The sequence below is a fragment of the Leucopleurus acutus genome (assembly GCF_964270905.1).
Source record: "Leucopleurus acutus genome assembly, chromosome: 9".
Classification (NCBI taxonomy): Eukaryota; Metazoa; Chordata; class Mammalia; order Artiodactyla; family Delphinidae; genus Leucopleurus; species Leucopleurus acutus.
This window is the reverse complement of record NC_139144.1, coordinates 59,857,176-59,882,697: the sequence shown is the minus strand read 5'-3', so window position 1 is coordinate 59,882,697 and position 25,522 is coordinate 59,857,176. Positions and strand designations below refer to the sequence as shown.

Genomic DNA, 25,522 nt, shown 5'->3' with positions numbered 1-25,522 from the left:
GGAGCATCCACTTGACTGATCTGGAACAGGGAAAATCTAAACCTCCCTCCAGCTTCTGTGGCGGGAAGTTGGCTCTGCCTCCTGATGATCTCAGGACTAAAATAGGAAAGATACTTAGATGCTGGGGATCCTCAAATGACAAATGCTCACAACTCATAGGGATGCTAAATGATTTAGAATTATTTAGTTGCTATATTTATACTATATTTTAAATGATAAGAGAGTGGTTGGTGTTTTAAGCATATTTTCTGAGAGCCAGCAAAAAAGAGAAAAAGCCAGCATATTTGCAATGAAACTAGGACTGACTGGGTTTTGGAAGATGGTAGTAGGGTGGAGGGAGAGAAAGAGGTGTCAGTTGATGAAGAAAAGGGAGAAATTAAGAATGATGCTCAATTTTCTGGTTTGGGGGCTTCAATTAATGGAATTACTGCTTATTGAGAAGGAGGACACGACAAGAAAGATCACAAGTAGAGTGGGAGTGGGGATAAGATGATCTCCATTGTGGGCAAGTTATATTCATTGTGCCTATAGGACATTCAAGAGATGAAACATGTATAGTGAGCAGGTAAAGATTTGGATAGTGGGCTTCCCTGGTGGCACAGTGGTTGAGAGTCCACCTGCCGATGCAGGGGACACGGGTTCGTGTCCCGGTCTGGGAAGATCCCACATGCCGCGGAGCGGCTAGGCCTGTGAGCCATGGCCACTGAGCCTGCGTGTCTGGAGCCTGTGCTCCGCAGCGGGAGAGGCCACGACAGTGAGACAGAGGGCCGCGTACTGCAAAAAAAAAAAACAGATATGGATATTAAGTTCTGAAGCTGGACTGAAAATAGAGAACTATGAGTCACAAGCATATTGATAGGAATTTAATCCCTGGGATTGGATGAAGTTGCCCAGTGAAAACTGTACAGCAGGAAGAGAACAGGATTTAGAACATAACCCATCATGGCTGTTTAAGAGATAGGCAAAGGTACCGGAGCCCATAAAGCAAGCTGAGAAAGTTGGGCCCAAGTTGCAGGAGGAAATGCAAGCTATAACGCTTACCATCTCTACTGAGACTTCATAAATTACATGTTCTAAAACAGTGGTTTTTCAAACATTAGTGTGTATCAAAATCACCTGGGGTGTTTGCTAAAAGCTTAGTTTTGTGGACTCACCCCCGGGGAATCCTATACAGCAAGTTCAGAGTGGTAGCCCTTTCTATGTTTTTAACAGGCATCCAAGATGATTCTAACAGGTGATTCTTGAAATACACTTTGAGAGACACCTTTCTAGGAGACAATGTGAAATGGTTGAAAAAGCAAGGTTTTAGAATCAGACTTACGTTAGGGTCCTGGCTTTTACTACTTTGGTTGTGTGGCTGTAAGCAAGTTGTTTAAGTTTTCTTTTTCCCCATCAGTGCTGGGGATATAATAAATACCTTCTTTGTCTTAGAATTATTACAAGGTATATATGAAATTGCTGTATTAAATTTCTGGCATATAGAAGGAGTTCAGCAAATAAGATCTGTCTTTTTGGGCTTGCCTGGTGGTGCAGTGGTTAAGAATCCACCTGCCAATGCAGGGCACACGGGTTCGAGCCCTGGTCCAGGAAGACCCCACATGCTGCAGAGCAACTAAGTCGGTGCGCCATAACTACTGAAGCCCACGCACCTAGAGCCGGTGCTCTGCATTTTTTAAAAAAGAAAAAAAAAAGATCTGTCTTTTTGGCTCTTAAAACCCCCAGAACACAGCTGTAAACCTAAAGCCAGTGAAAAAGTAGGAGGAAATAGCATCATTAACCTCATACATTTTGTTTTGTAAGAGATCAGAGCCAACTGCTTTTTACCTCAAACCTACTGAATTAGAATTGTGTAAAATTAAGTTACTGATTTAAATAGATTTCATTATCTAGTTTCTCCTGGCAGCCTTCAGTGCTGTAGACATTAAATTCGAACAGCATTGATATAGGCAAGGTTAAAGTGTGAAATAGAAGCTGAGGAAAATGTAATAGAGGGACAAACACCTCAAAAATCCTGAGGGTATCAACGTGTTGTAATATACTATAAAAACTAATACTCAGATTAATACTACTCGATCAAGGAAAAGTTAAATTACGTTTAACAGAATTGTTTGAAAAGTCAGGGAAGTATATGTTTCAGAATGATTTCAGTTATAAAAACCAACATTTTAGAGAGTTTTGGCACTTAAAAGAAATAAACTTCTGTGATTTGAGAAGTTCACTTAGATAAATTATTTTATTAGTCTACTATAGTTCTGGATAAATGAACTTATATGACCTTACTTCAGATTTGATTGGCATGTAACTTTTTTTTTTTTTTTTTTTTTTGCGGTACGCGGGCCTCTCACTGTTGTGGCCTCTCCTGTTGCGGAGCATAGGCTCCGGCTGCGCAGGCTCAGCAGCCATGGCTCACGGGCCCAGCTGCTCTGCGGACCGGGGCACGAACCCATGTCCCCTGCATCAGCAGGTGGACTCTCAACCACTGCGCCACCAGGGAAGCCCATGGCATGTACCTATTTTTAAGTCAACAAGTGTCTTTGAAACTACCCCAGAAAGCACTATCAAACTAGCCTATATGTAAATTGCTATAGATTGCCATGTGATGCTAAGGTTTTCTCTTTCCTCTGGGCCTTGAAGAGAAGCTAATGTAAATGGAGAAGAGCAGAGTCTTAGCATACCCATGTCTGCCCATTTTGCGTCGTGAACTTCCTATCTCACGTTGGCTAATTGGAAATATGGCTACTTTATGGTTATGGATTTGCAAAAGCTACTGAGAGTTATGAATTTTTCTTTCCTCCAACTGGTCCTTGAACATCCTGTTTTTTTCCTGAGAAGTTTAAGGAAATCTCTCAAAAATATCCTGTATGGCTTTGATATTTGCTTCCAACTACTTCCATTTTTTATTGTGAAAATTAAATCCTTTTGCAGTGTGGTGAATCACTGACTAATATTCCTGGAGCACTTATATCTGTACTGGGTGTGTGGGAAGGTGTGTGGGGTGTCTGTTTCAGTGGCAAAGGAGGAAAGGTCTGGTACAGTGTTACTAGCTTTCGTCTCACCATACCTATAATGCTCCTTTGTTTGTTTTAAGTGCTCAGCGTAAATCTGTTGAATGAGTGAATGAATGACTTAGTTTTCTTTGAGAATTTTAGAAGAACCAACAGTGCTTAACCCTTATTATTTTAATACCTTTTCCCCAGTATTATTTTTTTAGTTAGGTATTTTGCAAAATATGTTATGTGAGTACCAGTTCCATAAAATATTCTGTTTAAAAAGGGTTCCACTGACAAATAATTTGGGGAAATGCTGCACACCAGATCTTTCTCATAGAAATTTGATCAGATATATTAAGGGCCTTAAGAAGGCTGGACTAACAAAACCTGCTTAACTTTGTTTAATTCAACATTTCCCAAACTTATTTGATCATAGAAACCTGTTAATATCCCATAAACACACTTTGGGAAACGCTGCTCTGAGTTTTATAGTTTTCATCTCATAGAGTTTATTGCAGACGTTTTCCACAAAGCAAACTTCAAATTTTGAATTTGAATTGTTTTTTCAATCATCCAAAGAGTTGTAAATTATGACTAAATATGATTAGAATGTCCAGATTTAAGTCAGAAATTACTAACTCAGATTTTTTGCCTTTGATGTTTTGAACCAGATATGATCTTGATGACCTTTTAAAAATGCCTGTAACTTCAGGCATTAAATTAGTACATTTAAGAAAAGGAGATACATATTTTATGGGCACACTAAGCTGAGAGAGCCCTGCACCCCATGATGTGGAAGCATTTCTATATTTCCCCTGAGCTCAGTAAAAGAGACAGTTGTCCTCACTCATGATTTTAATATTGTATGTTAATCTAGGAAGTAAACCTATAGCAGTGCCTCTTTTCTCTCAAAATTGTATAACTGGATCAAGTAGGAAAGGCGACTAATTTTACTTTTAGTTTCAGTATTAAATCCTTTGTTTTATTCCTACTTTATTGTTTTTAAAGTAATATCTGACTAAAACTGAAGTCATCTTTTCTTTTGACTTTTCATCATATGGGATTCAAATGTGCTTTACTAGTTTAACTGTTCACTGACTGGTTAGTGAACAGTTTTGTTTTGGTAAGAAACGCTTCTGTACTTGCTTTACCACTCCTCTCCATTCAAATACTTTGTTTTCCCCTCACATCTTTTTATAATTAGCAGTTTTGTTTTGCTTTGCTTTTTAAATTTAGAGTTTGATTTATACCAATTTAGGAGATTTAAAGAAAAAAAAAGTTGTGTTTTAGGGGCTTTTGCGGGGTGGGGAGGTTGGAGGGTGGTGATGAGAGGAGATAGTGGTAAATAAAAGCCCAGCAAGCTTTCAGCTAGACGGGTTTTCCCACTGGCTTACCAAACCTGAAAGAGCCACGGATTTGTAGTGGGTTTGTCTAGCAAGTTCTAAGTTCCAATTCTTGGATTTTCCCTACATGAAATTGTCATATTTCCATACTTCCTTCTGAATAAGACCATTACCTGCAGACCTCTTCTTTTGGTTCCCTTAGATGTCCTTTTTAAAACCAACCATTCCAAGTAACTCTGTAATTTTAGAATTAAAAGTAATACCTAGAAATGTTACTTAAATATTATACTGTGAAAGCAATATGACCAAAAAATATTCTATCCAAAAATTTATCCAGAAAATCTAAATAAAAGCTAATCAACTGGATATTTATATTCACTATAGTAAATGAAATTCTAACTTTCGTTTTATCTTCAACAGACAAACAACAGAAAGGTGAATTTGCAATAGAAGGCTACAATGTCAGAATGAATAACACTCTTAGGAAGGATGGAAAGAAAGATTGCTGTTTTGAAATCTCTGCTCCTGATAAACGTATCTATCAGGTTGGAGTTTTTTATGATGCCTTGAAATTAAGTTGATAAAACTTCCTGATTTCATTTTTAAAGACATTAACATTTTGTTCAAACAACTCTTTCTGACATGTTAATAATAATAAAAAATACTGGGTTTTATACATTAAACATTTGTATAAGGGGAAATCAAGTTTTTAAAAAATTCCAGATTAGTTCAAGTGATATCTTCTTGAGAGAACAGGAGATATGTAATTTATCAATTACTTCACATGTTGCGTTTTTTATGTCTATTTTAATGGAACTGTGTGATTTCTTAAAAGGATTACATGGCAGAAAGAATAAAATTATCAAAAGAAAAATATCAGAATGTTCATGCATATTGTATTGCTTAGGCTTGTGGGAGAAAAGGAAGGCAAAGGCACACATCAGCTCTGCAATTCAAGAGCTATCAGCCAGCATCAATATGGAATGCATGTTTAATAAGTTTCAAATATCTGAGGTTGCAGTTGAAAGCCAGTTAATTAAGTTGTCAGGTAGTGTGTTGGAATCGGACAAGAACATTTTTAAGAAAGCTGTACCCAGCAGTCTAAAGAAATTCATGGGTGTCTTCTAATTGTCAAGGGCAAATTTTGTTCATCAGTTCTGTCTTTGACATTGATGAAGAGAAGCAGCTTTTTTTCCTGCACAGCTGCCAGCTGCTGATCACAGTTTCAAATCCATCATCCTCTGCTTCAATTACGTAAATTTGTCAAAATTAGCTATACATTATAAGAAGCATCCTTGCAAGGAAAGTAGTACTAGACATGAAGAGAATTACTAATGGTCTTAAAGAAATGGAAAGAATGCAACATATACCTTTCATTACGGTGGTGATTTTTATTGCTATCGTTTGTTTTTTTTAGTTCACAGCAGCTTCTCCCAAAGATGCCGAAGAATGGGTACAGCAGCTGAAATTTGTTTTACAAGGTAAGAGCAATCAATTGAACAAGTTATTACAGTCTTTAAGTACTGAATAACTGAATAAGTTGGCGTTTCATACAAAGAAACTTATTGACTTCTGTGAGAAATGACTAAAAGAACATGACTGGTATTAATACATACCATCTGCTTCAGATTCATAAAAGCATCTTTTCTGCAAGTACCATATGGCAACTTTGAAATTCACATATTTACACCACAATCAGTTTTTTTAAATGTTTAAGTTAAGGATATAGCATATAACAATATTGCGACTTTGTAGGGCTGCATTAATTTGGGTAATAGGGTTTTGAAAACCTCTTTTGCGCTCTTGAAAATTCTGCCTCCTGAAACATGTTTTGTAGATATGGGGTCCGATGTTATTCCTGAGGATGAGGATGAAAGAGGAGACTTATATGATGATGTTGATCATCCTCTACCAATCAGCGGTTCACCAGCAAGCAGCCAGCCAATTGATGATGAAATTTATGAAGAACTTCCAGGTATTTATTTATGGTGATTCACTTAAGGATTTTAGGGATTTTTTTTTTAATGTCATATATCATCAAGAGAAGAAAATGGTGAGCTATTAAAAACAAGGACAAAGAAAATCTTCAAAACTGTTTTACGAAAAGGGCTCTGCTTGAGGTATTTCAAGTGAGTGGATATACTTTTATGAAAAGTGAATGGAATGTTAAAATGAAGCAGATACAATCCTAATCTCATGGGACTTTGGGCTCATTAACATTGTTTATGCTACATAATTTTTTAATTAAAAAATTGACTTGCCTTACAGTTTTTTCCAGCAACTCACACATCATTTTTTATTTATACATCTTGGAACTTCCATTAACCAGAAGTTCTGTGCATACCCCATATGTCAACAACTTCTGCCTCATATATTCCTCCTTCTATAGTGTATTGCATTGTCTTGGAGGAATATCGTTGAACTATAAACAAAGACCTTTTGAGGCTTGAAGTTTTCGTACTTGATATTTTATCATTCTACATTTTCAGGCATGGTTTAGTGTTTATATGCCTCAGTATCTGTTATGTAACATAAATTTAATTGTCTATTAGCTCTTCGGCTTGTACTTTTGAGGGTCAACCTAAAACAGAAGGAACATTTAGGGAATTATTACGTTACTACTACTCTAGGTTGAAATGAGCCTTTTACTGGTTATTAAAAAAATCAGCCATTAGAGAAAGAAAAGGGATTATAAGTAATATGTGTGATATTTAACTGACATCTCATATAGAAAGGCTATTTTTCTTTGAATAGAACAATTTAACAACAGTATAAACCTTTACAAATGATTTAACAATACCTAAAGTGTTCAAAATTAACATACAAATGTGATGTTCAGTGTAGTAAGCAGAGCATAGTAACTAGCACATGGACTTTAGAGTCAAAAAGTTTAAATTCTGACTATACCATTTACTAGCTCAGTGACCTTAAAAGTCAATTTTGTCATCTATAAAATAATGATAATTTCATAAGGGGGGTGGTAGTAAATGACATCATGAATCTACAGCCCTCAGCACAGTGCTTGAGTCATAGCACACCCACAATAAATTGTCACATCATTATTATTTTCATTATTATATCTGGTAAATTCTGCACATGCTTATATGGAGTTATAATAATGGCTTTCTGACCAAGTAAGAATTAATGATTGTAATGGGATTATAAATCCAAGATATTAAAAAAATTACTCAAAATATGCATCTACATATTCTTTTTTTTAACATCTTTATTGGAGTATAATTGTTTTACAATGGTGTGTTAGTTTCTGCTATATAACAAAGTGAATCAGCTATACATATACATATATCCCCATATCTCCTCCCTTTTGCATCTCCCTCCCACCCTCCTAATCCCACCCCTCTAGGTGGTCACAAAGCACCAAGCTGATCTCCCTGTGCTATGCGGCTGCTTCCCACTAGCTATCTATTTTACATTTGGTAGTGTATATATATGTCCATGCCACTCTCTCACTTCGTCCCAGCTTACCCTTCCCCCTCCCCGTGTCCTCAAGTCCATTCTGTACGTCTGCGTCTTTATTCCTGTCCTGTCCCTAGGTTCATCAGAACCTTTTTTTTTTAGATTCCATATATATGTGTTAGCATACGCTATTTGTTTTTCTCCTTCTGACTTACTTCACTCTGTATGGCAGACTCTAGGTCCATCCACCTCACTACAAATAACTTAATTTCATTTCTTTTTATGGCTGAGTAGTATTCTATTGTATATGTGCCACATCTTCTTTATCCATTCATCTGTCTTTGGACACTTAGGTTGCTTCCATGTCCTGGCTATTGTAAATAGTGCTTCAATGAACATTGTGGTACATGACTCTTTTTGAATGATGGTTTTCTCAGGGTATCTGCCCAGTAGTGGGATTGCTGGGTTGTATGGTAGTCCTATTTGTAGTTTTTTAAGGAACCTCCATACTGTTCTCCATAGTGGCTGTATCAATTTACATTCCCACCAACAGTGCAAGAGGGTTCCCTTTTCTCCATACCCCCTCCAGCATTTATTGTTTGTAGATTTTTTGATGATGGCCATTCTGACTAGTGTGAGGTGATACCTTATTGTACTTTTGATTTGCATTTCTCTAACGATTAGTGATGTTGAGCATCCTTTCATGTGTTTGTTGGCAATCTGTATATCTTCTTTGGAGAAATGTCTATTTAAATCTTCTGCGCATTTTTGGATTGGGTTTTTGTTTTTTTGATATTGAGCTTCATGAGCTGCTTGTATATTTTGGAGATTAATCCTTTGTCAGTTGCTTCGTTTGCAAATATTTTCTCCCATTCTGAGGGTTGTCTTTTTGTGTCGTTTATGGTTTCCTTTGCTGTGCAAAAGCTTTGATGTTTCATTAGGTCCCATTTGTTTATTTTTGTTTTTATTTCCATTTCTCTAGGGGGTGGGTCAAAAAGGATCTTGCTGTGATTTATGTCAAAGAGTGTTCTTCCTGTGTTTTCCTCTAAGAGTTTTAAGAGTGTCTGGCCTTACATTTAGATCTTTAATCCGTTTTGAGTTTATTTTTGTGTATGGTGTTAGGGAGTGTTCTAATTTCATTCTTTTATATGTAGCTGTCCAGTTTTCCCAGCACCACTTATTGAAGAGGCTGTCTTTTCTCCACTGTATATTCTTGCCTCCTTTATCAAAGATAAGTTGACTGTATGTGCATGGGTTTATCTCTGGACTTTCTATTCTGTTCCATTGACCTATATTTCTGTTTTTGTACCAGTACCATACTGTCTTGATTACTGTAGCTTTGTAGTATAGTCTGAAGTCAGGGAGCCTGATTCCTCCAGCTTCATTTCTCTTTCTCAAGATTGCTTTGGCTATTCGGGGTCTTTTGTGTTTCCATACAAATTGTGAATTTTTTTTGTTCTAGTTCTGTGAAAAATGCCATTGGTAGTTTGATAGGGATTGCACTGCATCTGTAGATTGGTTTGGATAGTATAGTCATTTTCACAGTGTTGATTCTTCCAATCCAAGAACATGGTATATCTCTCCATCTGTTTGTATCATCTTTAATTTCTTTCATCAGTGTCTTATAGTTTTCAGCATACAGGTCTTTTGTCTCCTTAGGTAGATTTATTCCCAGGTATTTTATTCTTTTTGTTGCAGTGGTAAATGGGAGTGTTTCCTTAATTTCTCTTTCAGAGTTTTCATCATTAGTTTATAGGAATGCAAGAGATTTCTGTGCATTAATTTTGTATCCTGTTACTTTACCACATTCATTGATTAGCTCTAGTAGTTTTCTGGTAGCATCTTTAGGATTCTCTATGTATAGTATCATGTCATCTGCAAACAGTGACAGCTTTACTTCTTCTTTTCCAATTTGGATTCCTTTTATTTCTTTTTCTTGTTTGATTGTTGTGGCCAAAACTTCCAAAACTATGTTGAATAATAGTGGTGAGAGTGGGCATCCTTGTCTTGTTCCTGATTTTAGAGGAGATGGTTTCAGTTTTTCACCATTGAGTCATAGCACACCCACAATAAATTGTCACATCATCATTATAATTTTCATTATTATATCTGGTAAATTCTGCAAGTGATTATATGGAGTTATAATAATGGTTTTCTGACCAAGTAAGAATTAATGATTGTAATGGGATTATAAATCTAAGATATTATAAAAATTACTCAAAATATGCATCCATATATTATCTTTTACTGCCCTACCAGAAGATGATTACTATAAAAGCATGATTTTCTGGGGAATGGTAATCTGTATATTTCTATATTTTAATAGAACTATATGTTTGTAGCTCCTTCCTTTCTGATTTATCTCAAGGAAATGACACCTGCCATAGCCTTGGTTATCCTCAAGTAGGGAAGAATATTCTCTGACTGCTTGTCTTTAGTCACACCATACCACTAATACAGTTATTTTAGTCTTTATGTTCAGAAGAGCTTGTGAGAAAGTATACTGATGTAAAATGGAAGAGTGTAGTACCTTTAAATATGATATTACTGCAATATACACTTCATTCCTTTAAAACACTGCAGTGAATGGGTTACATTACAATTGCTGAATTGACTGTTAATTAAGTTCTGTGTTTCTTCAACTTGCTTATCCTCTCCCCGTCCCCCCAAATAAAAAATTGGTCAGAAATAAAGAGCACATATTTATAGCACTTTCATACTAAAGATCTAAGGAAGAGTGCCTGTAAGTAGCTTGAAATCTTAAAAATGTGAAACATCTTTTATTTTCTCTCACTACAGATGTTCTTCTTCATCACTTTTTTTGGCCTGGGGCCACATAATCATTGTAAATAACTGGTTACTCTTGAAGTAGTCTTACTTCTTTCTGTGGTACTGGAAGAAATCTAAGCTGCTCTGGTATTCCTTGCCCCTGCCTGGGATCCCAGTTGCTGTACAAAGTGATTGAGTTTGATAGAGCCTGCAACTGTGCCCCTGGGAAGGAAGCTGGTGTAGGCAGCTGTGGAATGTCTAGTTCTACTTTCTTTCCCAGTGTAACCGAGAGCCACTTCAGTGTCTGCACAGTTCAGGGTGGTCGAGTTTGAGCCACCCACTAGAGAGGGGATTTTTTTTTTTTAGTGAAAACCCTGAAGTTGGCTCTTAGAGTTAGAGGTTTTGTTTGATTAAATATCTAAAACTAGAACAGCAACTTTTTTTCTTTCAGAAATGGTCTCTCAGGAGAAGAGTTTAGCTAATTGCTTTCACTTCTGTGAAATATGAATATAATTTTGAGAGGAGGTGAAAACAGTGGAAAAGCAGTGAACATACTTATAAACTGTTGTTATTTTTCCAGTTCTGTACAAATAACTGTGTATATCAGAAATCTTGCTGGTTAAACTCCCAGAATTAATTAATACTATCATTTCAACACGATTTTCTGTCCATTACATGTAGTTGAAAATTAATCCTCTTAGTTGAAAGATGAAGCATAAAATGTGTTTGAAGAAAAATCTAAGCATTCAACATGTTACTTTACAGCACAAAGTTCTTTTTCTGAGAAAGCAGAGCTCTTACTCAAATAAATGTGTTTTTTTGTTTGTTTGTTTGTTTTTGCGGTACGCGGGCCTCTCACTGCTGTGGCCTCTCCCGTTGCGGAGCGCAGGCTCCGGACGTGCAGGCTCAGCGGCCATGGCTCATGGGCCCAGCCGCTCCGCGGCATGTGGGATCTTCCCGGACCGGGGCACTAACTCGTGTCCCCTGCATCGGCAGGCGGACTCTCAACCACTGCGCCACCAGGGAAGTACAAATAAATGTATTTTTAAAATGCGAAATAAACATGCAGTGTTTTAAGTCTCAAGAATAATAAGAAGAAAACATTGTTTAAAAATTGTATTATAAAATATCCCTTGAAAAATGTTTATAATTTTATGGGAGTGTAAATAGTTTCATTGTTTTTCAGTTAGAATATTCTAACTATTACAGCAGCTTCTCTTTAATTTCTTGTTCATTAAATTTTAACTAACTTCACAAAAGAATAGGAATAAATTTGTAAGGTTCTTTGCATTTAGGGTATTTATACATAGGTAGAGAAGAATTGAGACAATGCCATTTCTGGGAAATATTAAAGACATTTGGCCTTTCTTCAAATATCCTAATTCTTTGACATCTTTTATGTCTTAGTACCTATTAGCATAGGCCAGTCATGTTTGATTACGCGGTGATATTACTATTGCATATTTATGTTTGCAAAGCTAATATTTTGATCAAAGTGTGTTAAACTGTTTCATAACACAGTAATGAGTTCATTTGGCTTAGCACAAATTTCAGAAGTTATTGCTCATTTTTTCATTAGAAATACAGAAGAAGGTTTTTGTTTGAATTTGAATCTCGAAAGGGGAAAGCAATACTTGGGAAATTGCTGCAGAAACCAACCCAGCTTGCTCTTCTCTTCTAGTTACCATGTCACCTGTAATTTTTTTCTATAATGTCAGGAAATTCTGCAGAAATAACACAACAAAAAGATTTTTAAAGATGTAGGCTCAATAAAATCGGCCTAGTATCAAGAGTGGTAACTGCCTGTTCAGCCTATTAAATCTGTAGATTTCAGGGGAATTGCATTTGAAATTCTTCTGGCAAGTGGACAGGAGGAGAGAGGGTAGCATAAAATAGGACAATAAATTTCTAATCCCATTAACCTATTTTTTTAAGTGTTAATTCATTCTTTTTTTTTTTTAAATATTGTAATGATAGATTGAACTATTCCAAGCCAGAAAAGGACGTTTTTATTCTTTGGTCATTCAATTACATTTTAAATTTATTCAGTCCAACTATCTGCATCTAAAATGGCATATAAAGTAAATTGCAGCTATAAATTTTTTCCATGAAACTATTTTATATATATATATACACCCATAAAAAAGAACAGTGTTTGAGTACTTAAATTTGAAGCAATCTCCGGCAAATGACATGAGAGCCAACTTAATCAATAAATAGTTACAACCCCCCCAAAATACATTTTAGCTTTATTTTCTTGCTGAGTAATTATCACTCATATTACCAAGTTAATAACAAGATTATAGAAGACCCTGGAGTCTCTGGTATTAACATCATTCCTGATTTCACCAAATAATTTTTTTTCACATTCCTTCTTTGGAATGCAATGGAAAGATGCCAGTTGACTTTCACAGAATCACCCATATTCAGGCTTTTAATATTGTTAGTCTAGGCAGCCTGCTGGCATTCCTTTTCCTTAAACTATGGTACTGAATTATAAAGTGTGGTGATATGGTATCCTGTTATATGGTACGATAGATAACTAGATTATCAATTTTTGGATGGTTCCAGCTCTGAACTCTGCTGAGAAGGTTATCTGAAGTTATACAATATAAGGAAAACATCCATAAATTAGAGTCACCGCACACATCTAATTGTAGTTTTATCTTTGCTGAATATAAATGTGATCTTTTTAGGGTTCTTCAATGTTGCCTCTTTCATAATACAGCATGAAGCTTTGAGATATAATTTTGCTTGTCATGTTGCTTTTCTCTGCTTTGCCATTGGCATTGCAAACAAATTCTCTTCATTACAAGAGATGGTTTAATAGATATTAAAACCCGAAATACCTGTGTGCTTGCAAAACATATATTTCTAACTGTAGAGAAATAAACTAACCTATTTTTGCAACTTGGCGCTACCTCTGTGGTTCTCAACCACGGGAGATTTTGGCCCCCAGGGTACATTTAATGACTGAATTCCTGGAGGCATTTTTGGTTGCCCCAACTGGTTGTGTGTGTGTGTGTGTGTGTGTGTGTGTGTGTGTGTTGCAGGCATCTAGTGGGTAGGTGCCAGGGACGCTGCTAAACATCCTACAAAGCACAGGACGGCCACCACTACAAAGAATTATCTGACCCAAAATGTCAGCAGTGCCGAGGTTGAGAAACTCTGTTATAGAGGTATAATAGATGGCTTTTGGTTTATCACCTTTTGTGTGTGAGTGTTCCAATAAAACTTTATTTACAAAGACAGGCACTCTTTGAGCTATAGTTTGCCAACCCCTGAACTTGCAGTTCTCTTTCATTTGCCTTCTGACCCATTTATATCCCGCACCTTTACAGTGCTTAGCATACAGAAGGAGCTGAATAATGATTGATTAAGCTAGTGAATTAGATGTGAGCAATAAAACCACTAGATTACAGTGTTAAAGGAGCAGAAACAAGAAGTTAATTTCTAGGGGTGTAATGGTTAACGGACAAGAGAAAGAGACATTTGTTGGCAGCTTCATGGTTTGAGGTGAAGTCTTTTGTGATTAGTCATTATCACAGACCTTGAACTGTGAAGGGACAAAGAATGACCAGTAGCAGTGAGATACAGAGCAAGACACTTGGCATCTGAGCCTCAATTTCCTTATTTATGAAATGAGGAGGTCATTTCCATCTTCAAGATAATATAGCAGATACATGGGTTTAAGGGAGTGAAACAGATCCGATCCAGATGCTGGCGATATGACTTGGGTTGTGGGACATTACAGCTCTCAGTTTCCTCCTCTGTAACGAGGCTGATAAAATTCCTCCTTTAGAGAGTGATTAGGATGGTTTAGCGCAGGGTTTCTCAACCTCAGCACTGTTGACATTCTGGGCCAGAAAATTCTTTGTGTAGGGGCTGACTTGTGCATTGTAAAATGTTTAGCAGCATCCCTGGTCTACACCACTAGATGCTTGTAGCACCCCTGTAAGGTGACAACCAAAAAAGCCTTTAGACATTGCCCAGGGTTTATCACCTTTTTATCTGTGTCTCTTGAGTTGTAAAAACCCATAACCCATGCTTTGTATGAGTTTATTTTTATGGACAAAACATAGGTTTTCTTATATAAGTAAAGCTAGGAAAATATAGAATGGCTCTATGTCATAAGGGACCAGCTAGACTTGTCTGTCACTGTTTACTTCAAGGGACTGAGGAGTCTTAGAGAAATGAGAAACCTATGAAAGATTTAAAAAAAAAAAGATTAAAAAGAAAAAAAAGGAGGGAAGCATTTTCTCTATTTTAATGAGCTGCGATCTGTGAAGGGAGAGTCTTTTTTTAATATTGTAAATATGTGTCTTTCTTGTATAGACACTTGGCTTATCCTATTCTGATAGGGTTGTTCATTTCAGGCTGAAGTGAAAGACCTATGGACGAAGGATTGGATCTTCTTAAAGGGAGTCAGACCACCTGGGAGAATGCAGGGCCAAGCAATTCCAAGGCCACCTGGAATTTGACAGGTGGCTTTAAGAGGAGAGGAAATCCAATAATGGGGTTTCTCTTCCTTTTGGGGCCTGGATTTTGAGGAGATTAATGGGCCTGAGATGGCAGGAAAAATGGTCTCTGCTCCTGAAGGTCAACAGGGAGTCCCTGAGGGGCCCTACTGGGGGGATCAGTGAAGATGCACTCACCTGAGGGTACGTCACACCATGCCACATCAGGTGGTTCTGTATTATTCTCTGCACATTTCCCTTTTGCTGTTTCTGAGTCTTAACTTTTAAATCTTTACTAACAAACAATAGATGCTCACTGGAAGAATCTTAAATACTGCTGATGGACATAAAGTTAATAAGTGAAAGTCATTCACCTTCTACTCTAAGTAAGCATTGTTAACAGTTTGATATAAATCTTTTGTCTTTTTTTAGCCAATTCACAAATATGCAATGTTTATACTTAATAAAAAAAGAGATCCTTCTTTTCATTTACTTTCTTCTACCTTTTCTTTTAATTTCTTTCCTTTCATTTTCTTCCTGCTTCCTTATTACCTTCTTCCTTTTCTCATTCTGTTATTTTTCTCCCTTCCCTTTTCCGTTTCCATTCTTTCTTTTCTTCCTTGCTTTTACTTCTTTCATTCCACAAATATTCTTGAGCACCTGTTATGTGGCAGGCATTGTACCTAGGTGCTAGAAATCCCTCTGCATTCTTACACAGGCCTTAAATGGGTGCAGCTACACCTTCCCTTTCTGGCCCAAGCCCCTTGACTTATGACTACATCCTTAATTCCCCATGTTTATTTATGTCGTATACATATATATATGTACATATACATATATATATTATTCGTGTCTCATGACATGGGTTAGTTGTTTTTGCTTTTCTGATATATGAATCCTATCTTCTGGCAGACGGTGTCAAAACTATCGTGACACCTTCTCTCAAGGCATCCTCCACTTCCCCTCTTCCTCTCCATCTATCTCTTATCTACTGGCTCCTCTCCCTGACCCATACACACAGAATACCTTTCTCTGTATCCGTAACCAGTAAATTGTTGTGGTTGAGCAAGGACTTTGGAGGCAAACGCACATTGCTTTGAATCCCAGTTCTGCTCCTCACTATGTACTTTAGCCAAAAGAAAAGTGAACACAGAGGTAAGGTGGAGAGTCCAAGAAACAATAGTGAACATAGAAATAGGTAAAATATGTCAGTAATGTTAATTATTGATTATTTTTCAATGAGCTTTTTTTTTCTTTTTTTCGGTACGCGGGCCTCTCACTGTTGTGGCCTCTCCTGTTGCGGAGCACAGGCTCCGGACGCGCAGCCTCAGCGGCCATGGCTCATGGGCCCAGCCGCTCCGCGGCATGTGGGATCTTCCCGGACTAGGGCACGAACCCGTGTCCCCTGCATCGGCAGGCAGACTCTCAATCACCGCGCCACCAGGGAAGCCCAAACTTTTTTTTTTATTTTAAAAAGAGTTAACACTAAATTTAGCTTATAATTTTAAAAGTTAGCTGGGGCAAGATGGAGATGTGGGGTAGTGCCAGTGTGCCAAGTGTTGTCTTATTCAGGAGGAAGGAGGAGAGAAATACTGAGTAATTGTAGTCTTTGTTAGGAAATGCATGTTAAAATTTCAGAGTAAGTACTAAATAAGTAGGAATGCAATCTTAGGGTTCCCAAAGCAGCAGAAGGGAAATAAAAGATGATCACAGAAAAAAATTTAAATCCAAAAGAAGGCAGGAAGAAAGGAAAAGGAGCAAAGGGAAAATATAGTTTTAAAAAAGCCCCAATATAAAAATAATTACAGTAAATGTAACTTGATTAAAATAATCTATTAAAAGACAGAAATTATCACATTGGAGTTTTTAAAAAAAAATCTAGCAGCATTCTTAGAGGAGATAGTCCTGAAACTAAACCACATAGAAATTTTCAGAGTAAGGGAATGAAAATAGATATACCAGACAACTCTATTCAAAGAAAGCTACTATAGCAGTGTTAACATCAGGTAATGTAGAATGTAAGGCATAAAGCCATAATAGGACTACAGAATGTCAGTATATAATAATAGTAAAAGAAGATAACGTTTAAGTGCATCTAACTATATAACTTTGAAGCCTATAAAGAAAAAACTTATAAGACAAGTTTGACAAATCCTCAATCACTGTGGGAGATTTTCACATACCACTTTTAGAAACTGATAAACCAAGGAGGCAAAAATTTAGTAACTATATGGAAGATTTGAACCAAAAAATTTTTAAAAATTGACTTAATCTATCTAAAAACATATATGTTCTTTTCAGTGCACATAGAATATTCATGGAAATTGACTATAGTATATAAGTTCATAATTGAAATATCAACAAATTTCAATGAATCTATATCATACAGACTATGTTCCTTAACTACAATGAAATTTAGTTAGAACCCAGCACTAAAAAGATAGTTTAAAATACCCAAGCTCCTGTTTGGAGCTAAAAAATAAATTTCTGAATAGCTCATGAGTTAAAAGAAGAAATCACAAAGGAAATTACAAAATATGTAGTTCTGAAAGACAATGAAAATAGTACAGATAAAAACTTGTGGCATGGTACTTTGAACCATATCTAGAGAGATATGGTGAGGAATAAGGTAAATGAGAAAATTAATCCCTAATGAACTTGAGATGAGAGAACAATTTGAAAAAAAGACTATAAAATAAATACGTTTAAATGATTAAAAAGATAAAGGAAAGAACAGAAGCTTTAACAAGAGAAAAAGATCCTATGGAAAAAGGACCAGATTTCTTTTTTAATGAACCAAATAGAATCACTAGAAATTATTGATGATCTGGAGTATTTAGCCACCAAATTCTAAATTTTCAGACTCACATATTTATGTTTACATTGCCTATGGAACCATTAGAATACGTATTAAAAATTATGAACCAGAAGGTAAGCAAATGTCAACCACTCTAGTCATATTAAAATGCTAATATTTAGGACTTTCCTGGTGGCGCAGTGGTTGAGAGTCTGCCTGCCGATGCAGGGGACACGGGTTCGTGCCCCGGTCCGGGAAGATCCCACATGCCGCGGAGCGGCTAGGCCCGTGAGCCATGGCCACTGAGCCTGTGCGTCTGGAGCCTGTGCACCGCAACGGGAGATGCCACAACAGTGAGAGGCCCGCGTACCAATAAAAAAGAAAAGAAAGAAAAAATGCTAACATTTATAAAGCAAGGAGAAAAATCACACTAATGGAGCTGGGCTATTAAGATTTTTCTGTGAACCTTGGGTGAAGAATCCTAAAAGTGTGCCAGAAGGTCAGGTATTCACACTATAGGTTTTGTATCTATACATAAGTGAGTACTTTACCTTTTAACATCGAGAAATCTCAATAATTATTTTCAAGGCATAGCTTCTCATCACCTTTGTATCAGACTTTTTAACTGGAGTCTTCATTCTGCCGATATGATTTGCCTCCCATGTAGAGTATAAACAGATCAGAGCCCGCTTTTGTTTTTAATTCTTCTATGCTTTCATCAGATAGAATATGATAAAGTTTGTTGTAGCTTCACAGAAAGTCATTTACTTCTTTAGGTCCCCCCTGCAAATCTCTCTCTCTCTCTCTCTCTCTCTCTCTCTCTCACACACACACACACACACATACACACACACACGCGTCTACCTACATGAACATACATCTATAGAGACAGTCTGCAGCAGGAGAGCATCAAGCTTCACTATTTTTGCAGATAGGTCAGCTGGGAATATTAGCTTCCGAAGAGTCTTCACGCTGCTTAGTTTAAAGCAGTGATTAATAAGAATGGACAGGTTCAACAAAATGTCAGTGATAAATATAAGCACTCTTCATATCTGGCCTCAGCAAGCGCTGCAGCTGAGCAGTGAAAAGCCAAAGTGGGGGAAAAAATCCAGAGTCCAACTTAATTAAGCTCAAGTGAAATTTGACCTTGATTTGGTTTCAAATAAAACATTCTTCTATAGATTTGTCGCTCCTTATTAGAACTTCTTTAGAATTCTTACGAAGAAATGACAACCCCTTATACCTACTTATCCGTTAGTCCCTTTGTCCCCTATTACAGGAGTTGAGATGGGGTGGAAAATTTTTCTCATAGACGGATAAGAAAATTCATTTGCAGAGTGGTATTTTGGAGCTCTCATTGGAACCAGATCCCAAATCTCCTGCCTCCTCGTCTGGGCCTCTTTCCACATTCCTGATCACAGTTCAAGGAGCCACAGCTTAACTTTGCTTCTTTCTCTTCTGCATAAAAATTCTTGGGAGAGCTCTCTTTGGTCTCTGTCTCCGTTGTCTCTTCACCAGCTCGCTCCTAAGCCCTGGCAATTTGATTTTCTCTCCTGATGCCTTACCTAAAACAGCTCCCTCAGAGTCACCAGTCTCTCCCAGTCGTCAGTCTCTATTCTCAAATTCATTACTGGAAATTTTGTTTTACTGGACACCCCTTTCTTTTGGAAACTGTCTCCTTCTTTGGCCTTTCCCATTTTTAGTTGTTACATAGTTGTAATGTTTATAAATAAGCATCTTGGCCCTGTTTTAGATTTCTTCATTTCCTGATGCTTGCTGATTGTTTCAGATTGTTTTCCTATCTACCCTTTATTTCTTTAATGGTAGAGCTTTTGGTTTCTACGTTATCTTTTCTTATTTTCTCATTGTATGTTCTTATTATTATGCATCTAATTAATAGATTGAAAAAAATATTTTTTGAAAACCTATGACATGCTAGATTCTGTTCTAGCTGTTGGGAGTTTAGGCGTAAAAAGGACAGATCATAGTAAGTGCTACAAAGATAAGTGGATGATGGGAAAAGAGCGACTATTTTATACTCTGTGGTCAAGGAAGAGGTGACATTTAAACTGAAACCTCTTGACTAAAACTGGTACATAAATGCAAAAAGCCAAATGAAGCACCTTCTAGGCACAGGGGACACCGAGTGCCAAGGCCCTGAGGCTGGAGAATGCTGAGGTGTTCAGGAACCAGAAAGGAGGGCCAAAGGTAGCCATGCAGAGAGAGGTTAGAATGAAATTGGACCTAGGCAAAAGCCAGGTCAAGCAGGACCTCTGCAGGTCAGAAGTGATGTTTAATGCAGTCTTGTGTGCATAAATGACACCTGAAAAATGTGTGCTGAGTTACTAAAGTGAGGCTGACGTGTTTAATTATGTGAGGTTGCCCATGTACATCAAAAGCTATTCAATGGTCCTATGTGATGAAAAATTTGGATTTGAAAGCTCTTTCTCTCTTTACACTCTCTCCCTGGGCAACTTTGTACCTTCAAGTATGATTACATGTACAGGCATATGGTTGGAGCAAAGTAAAACATCTTCACTCAGTCGCTAGTGATTCTGCCTCTAAAACCTCATCCATCGCCAGCTCTCTACTCACTCAGGCTTTGATGATTTCTTACCTGCAACGTTATGAGGGCTCCTAAGTGCTCTGCCTACTTCCTGTGTGTGTGTCTCTCCCTCATCAAACAACCCAATAATCTCTTCTACACACTGCCAGCAGATTGATCTTCCTAAAACACAGCATAGTCAAATTCATCCCTTGCTCAATAACCTTTATGGGTCTCCACTGCCGAGTTTGGTCAGTGCCAAACCCCTTCTATGATCTGACTCACATTTACCTTTCCAGGCACATTTGTGCCGCTTAGACCCCTTATGCTCCAGACAGACTGAACTCTTAACCACTCTTTATTCCTTCTCTGTGCTTCGCCTCAGTGCCTTCCTCACTTACATTGCACTAGGTGCCTAAATCAATATGTTGAGCTAATGAGTAATTAAAGGACAAAAATTCGGTCAAATAGCATATAGATAAAACTTTTGGTTGATTAAGTTTTTCATTTTTCTATCCATAAATTTCACAATCAGCTCTAACATATTTTCTAATATATTGCATTATCTGCAAGATACAGAGTGGATACTGAGATGATGAATAGCCCTTGTCCTCAAATATGCTATAATTTAATCAGAGAAATGGGTATATGAATATCTAACTATAGAAAAACCCCAAACTAAACATATATAGATAGAAAGATCTATCAACATTTTCTATCTATCTGTCTATCTATCTATCCATCTATCTATCCCACACTCGTACAAATCCCAAAGTCCAGTAGTATTACTGTATACCTTGTCCATATTTTCCCTATCCACACTTATGTAGAACCTTTATAGTCACCCATCAGGAACAATGAAAATACCTTTGTTGATTCTGCATATTCCTTACACCATTGTATTGTATTGGTTTAAATAGTGTTTTCTCTAAACCTGTTTAGGTGAATCATTTACGGTTATTCCATTATAAACAATTAAAATACCCTTGAAGGTTATGTGTATCTATTGGGCACAGTACAGTATTTTTATAGGTATAGAATGGTATATTACTAAACGCAGCGTAGTATTAACATGTCCTCTACCATTCTGAGTGTTATCACTTTTATCAGGAATATCTCATCTGATGTTGAGACTATATATATATATATATATAAAAGAATTCAAAACCTCCTGTATAGCTGATTAATACTTTTTCATTTAACGGGGAACATATTTTCAAGAAAAACAGAATTCAGAAGTTGAATAGCTCTCTACTGCCTATAGGATAAAGACCAAACACCATACTTTGGCATCAAAGGTCTTCTACATGCTGACTGAAACATTCTAGTTCAGTCCCTATTACACTGCACCAACTCTCCAATTTCAACAGACTGACTTTTACTCTTCATTCTCCCCACTACTTTTCCAGCCTCACATTTTTGTTCATATACTCCATCTCTATGGAGTACTCTCAGTTCAGTTCCTAACCAGTTCCTTCCCACTTTCCAGGCCCACATCAGATCCCATCTCCCCAGAAAGCCTCTTCTGCCCATCTCAGCCTGAAGTGACCTCTGCTTCTCTGAACTTCTGTAGCACCATATATTTGAAAATTAATGACACACAGCTTGGTGACATTTTTTATGTTGTTATCTACTGTTCTGTAAATCTTATATTCATATTTTACTTTTCATGGGATTAGTTATTCAGCAAACAAGCCAACGGATGGATCTTTATAACTTATCTTCATTATATTTACAAGCTCCTCAAGGGCAGGGATCAAACCTCGTGTTTCTTGGCACTCCCAGAATACTTAGACAAGTGCCTTCCTCATACGAAGTCAATAAATAATACCTGAATAATGTAATCTTTAGTTAGAGGGGCCTGTTAGTTAAAGGCAGAGAAATCCTTTCTCTGTGATGATTCTTTTCCTAATAATACCAATTACTACAGAATCCTAAAAGAATGATTGTACTAAACAGAATACTATCAGTGGTATATTGAAGTATGACTGATCTTCCAAAACCTCATTAAAATCTAACATTACTTTTCCAGTGAGCATAATCTCAAGTAAATAAACTTGTGAAATGTAATACACTGAGTGATGAAAAGCTCTAATATCATCAGTCTTCTGTGCCATTAAAGACGGATCATCTGCTGTGAACAACAGGACCAACTTGAGTTACCAATTCCCTATAGTAGGTTAGTCATCTTAAGCAAGACATTTCCCAGGAAATGACATTCTCCTTTGCTTCCACTCGTTCATTAAAGACCACAGGTAAAGTAGGTCTAAAGAGCACAGTACCATAACTATGATTTTTTAAAAGCTGACATCTGCAAGGACAAAAACCAGAGGACTTAAAGTAACTGGTAAGAAAATGATGAGCTTCATGTTTAACTCAGATCTGGAAAGTTGCACAAGCAGGTTAAAGGACGGTGAAACAAAGGTTAAGAATTAATGATTACATAGATGCTTGGGGAAAGTGTTTAAAAATGCTCTTTCAAGCCACTCCTTGGATTCAGTGAGCATTGGAGGAGTCACTGCAGGGTCTAGGACAGAGGAAGGCTGTGGTCAAGATTCAGCCGGCTCACTCCCAGTCCCAGCTGTGACTTACATTATCCCTTTGTTTCCTTCTCCACTCCACACCCTTTCCTTCAATTAAGCGAGCTCCTTTGCTCAGCCCACTGTTTACATGTCCTGCTCCCGATTTCACATTGCCTATTACGCTCTGTCATACACCAGATAACCTCATTTCACCTCCCTGGGCAGCCTATGTTTTCTTTCACAAATTACCTTACATCTCAGTTCTTCCTGGAAACCTAGCTTGATTAAGTGGGTCAAGGTGAAGGTCAGCTATACTCATAACAAAATATAATCTCTCCCTATATTGCTTAAGACACAACTGTAAGAGACAGTAACCCCCAAACATGTAGATATACATGTGTAGGCACTTTAAAATATGTGCATTTTGAGCCTAGTTGTTTATTTAATATTTCCTGAGAGCCCAGCATTAATTTGAAGGTATTCTGAAGCAGTCATTTAAATGTTTAATAAATGAACTGAAAAGGGTGAAGCAAATGCAACATGAAATGAGAAAAAAGAAAAAACCCCAACTTTTATGTAAGTAATTCATTATTCATGCAACAGTTATTATTAATTATTCATGAGACAGATATTTATTAGGCGGCTATTATATGTCAGGCACTGTGCTAGGCACTGGGGAATGCAGGGTTGACCAATATAACTCAGAGTTTGTTAAATAGAAGTATAAAATATAACAAATACTCAATAAAGAATAGTTTTGAAAAGTAATTGGAGACTAAAAAGAGACTGATGAGAAACAAAGATCAAAGCCAGGTCTATGCCAGTAGATGAGATATCTGAAAAGACCCCTTCATTCAGTGCTACCCATACTCAGTGAGCAAAATGTGGTTCTGAACACCACCTAAAGAGCATTCTGAAGATGAAAGTAAAATGATTAAGGTCAGGGAGACCTTGAACGAAGACCCTTAAAAAATGTTTAGATGAGGTAACTTGGTATATTTGGAAGAGGCCAGATTATAACATATCCATGTCATGGGGAAAGAGGGGAATTTATATTCATGAAAGGATTTAAGAAAGAGTTAACAAGAAAGACTTTTAACAACAACTGCCAAGTCCCCTCAGCATTTAAACCTATTTCTTCTTTTTTTTTTTTCCCCCAACAACAACAAAAAAAGACTTTCTAAAGGAAATGGTGGAAGAAACCCCATTGCTTGAGACATTAAAAACCAGATGGTCCAAAGCCCCAGAAAATATTCACGTGGGATCAATCCTTCACTGGGTGAAAGCAAAGGAACCAGACCAGTGCAATTTGTGTTTTGAACCTCTAGCTTAGCAGTGCTAGGAAAATAAAGATTTACTTTTCCTTGAACTTTTCCTTAATTTCTTAGCTCTCCTCTGTGCTCTCACAGCACTCTGTGTTGACTTGTATTAGAGCTGGCAACACCGGGATTGCCTGTTTACTTGGGCGTTTCTTCTGCTAGCTCCAAGTATTGCGAGTTTATCAGGTTTTCTTCCTGCCCCTGCAGGAGTGCTCTGTGCCCTGGGTTCTGGAAATGCTCCTGCACAATGGTTTTGCATTTGCTTCTGCCAGAGCCCCAGGAGTTTTACAATTTTTATGTTAAATTTCTTGGCTTGAAAATACCACTTGAGGATAGTATATATTTGGATCTCACATTGTACAGGCATGGGGTTTTGATTTCTCACAGGAAGCCCTTCCCCTCCCCCCTCTGACCACCACCATCCAGAGCACTGGGAAGACAAAAAGCTTCCTTGTGGCTTCCCTAGGCTGGTGGGGCTCTTGCTTCCAGCTCCTTGCTTCTGATGGGCCCAAGGCCATGTCTCCTGTATCTGTGAAGATGGTAATCCTCCAGCCTCAACCTCACCCTGTAAATGGTCGGTATTCCCCTTTGAGTAAGTGGGGAGAGACAGGTCTGTTTTCAGCCTGGTTGCCCATATTGTTAAAGGTTGAATTCCTAGTTATAAGTAATCAGTTACTACAAAACCACTGCAGTAGAGACTTAGCTTAATTTTAAGTGTTTGATTTATAAACTAATTCAAGTCAAATAAACAAAAATTTGAGTATATACTATAGGCAAGATTTCATGCTGGGCGTCTAATATCCTGTCTTCTGAGTACTAATGGGCTTTATACTCAATATTAATTACTCCTTGACAAGAAATTTTGTTGACTTTATGACAGAAGAGATCTTAAATGGCTGCTGAATTTATGAAGTAAATGATTCTATTCCTATTTAGGGAAAAAATGACATTTGTATATGTAGAGAATTACTCAAAGTAGAGATCTATCCAGATCCCAATGTATACTTCGGTTTTACAAGCTAACAATGATACGTATTTGCATTTGAGGTCATGTCAGATGAGGTTAACTTGGTTATATGAGAATATGTCTTAAAAATGGAGTTGGCATTCCAACCAAATGAAGTCCTTCTAATTTAAATAATGTATTTTATTCCCTATGCCGATCAATCATTTTCTCTCCCAGAAAGTCAAAGCAGTTTTTGCACTATTGATTTGCAAAACTTACATGACATAAACATTATGTGACAGAAGTTGTTTGTTACTGAGAGAGAGGATATCACCTCACAGAAACTTGTCATCTGGAAGTAGGGAAAATCACACAAAGTAATTTTGTTTGTATCATGGCTTTTTCACTGTTGGCTAC

General features: G+C 37.2%; 1 protein-coding gene across 2 annotated transcripts in view; it reads left to right on the top strand.

Moving 5' to 3' along the window:
• SKAP2 (src kinase associated phosphoprotein 2) overlaps positions 1–25,522 on the top strand; it is a 173,546-nt gene that overhangs the window by 110,647 nt on the left and 37,377 nt on the right. For both annotated transcript variants that reach the window (XM_082846107.1, XM_082846106.1), the window contains exons 7-9: positions 4,754–4,878; positions 5,751–5,814; positions 6,171–6,308. In XM_082846107.1, the coding sequence (XP_082702233.1) occupies positions 4,754–4,878; positions 5,751–5,814; positions 6,171–6,308 (327 nt within the window). The remainder of the gene's footprint in view (positions 1–4,753; positions 4,879–5,750; positions 5,815–6,170; positions 6,309–25,522) is intronic.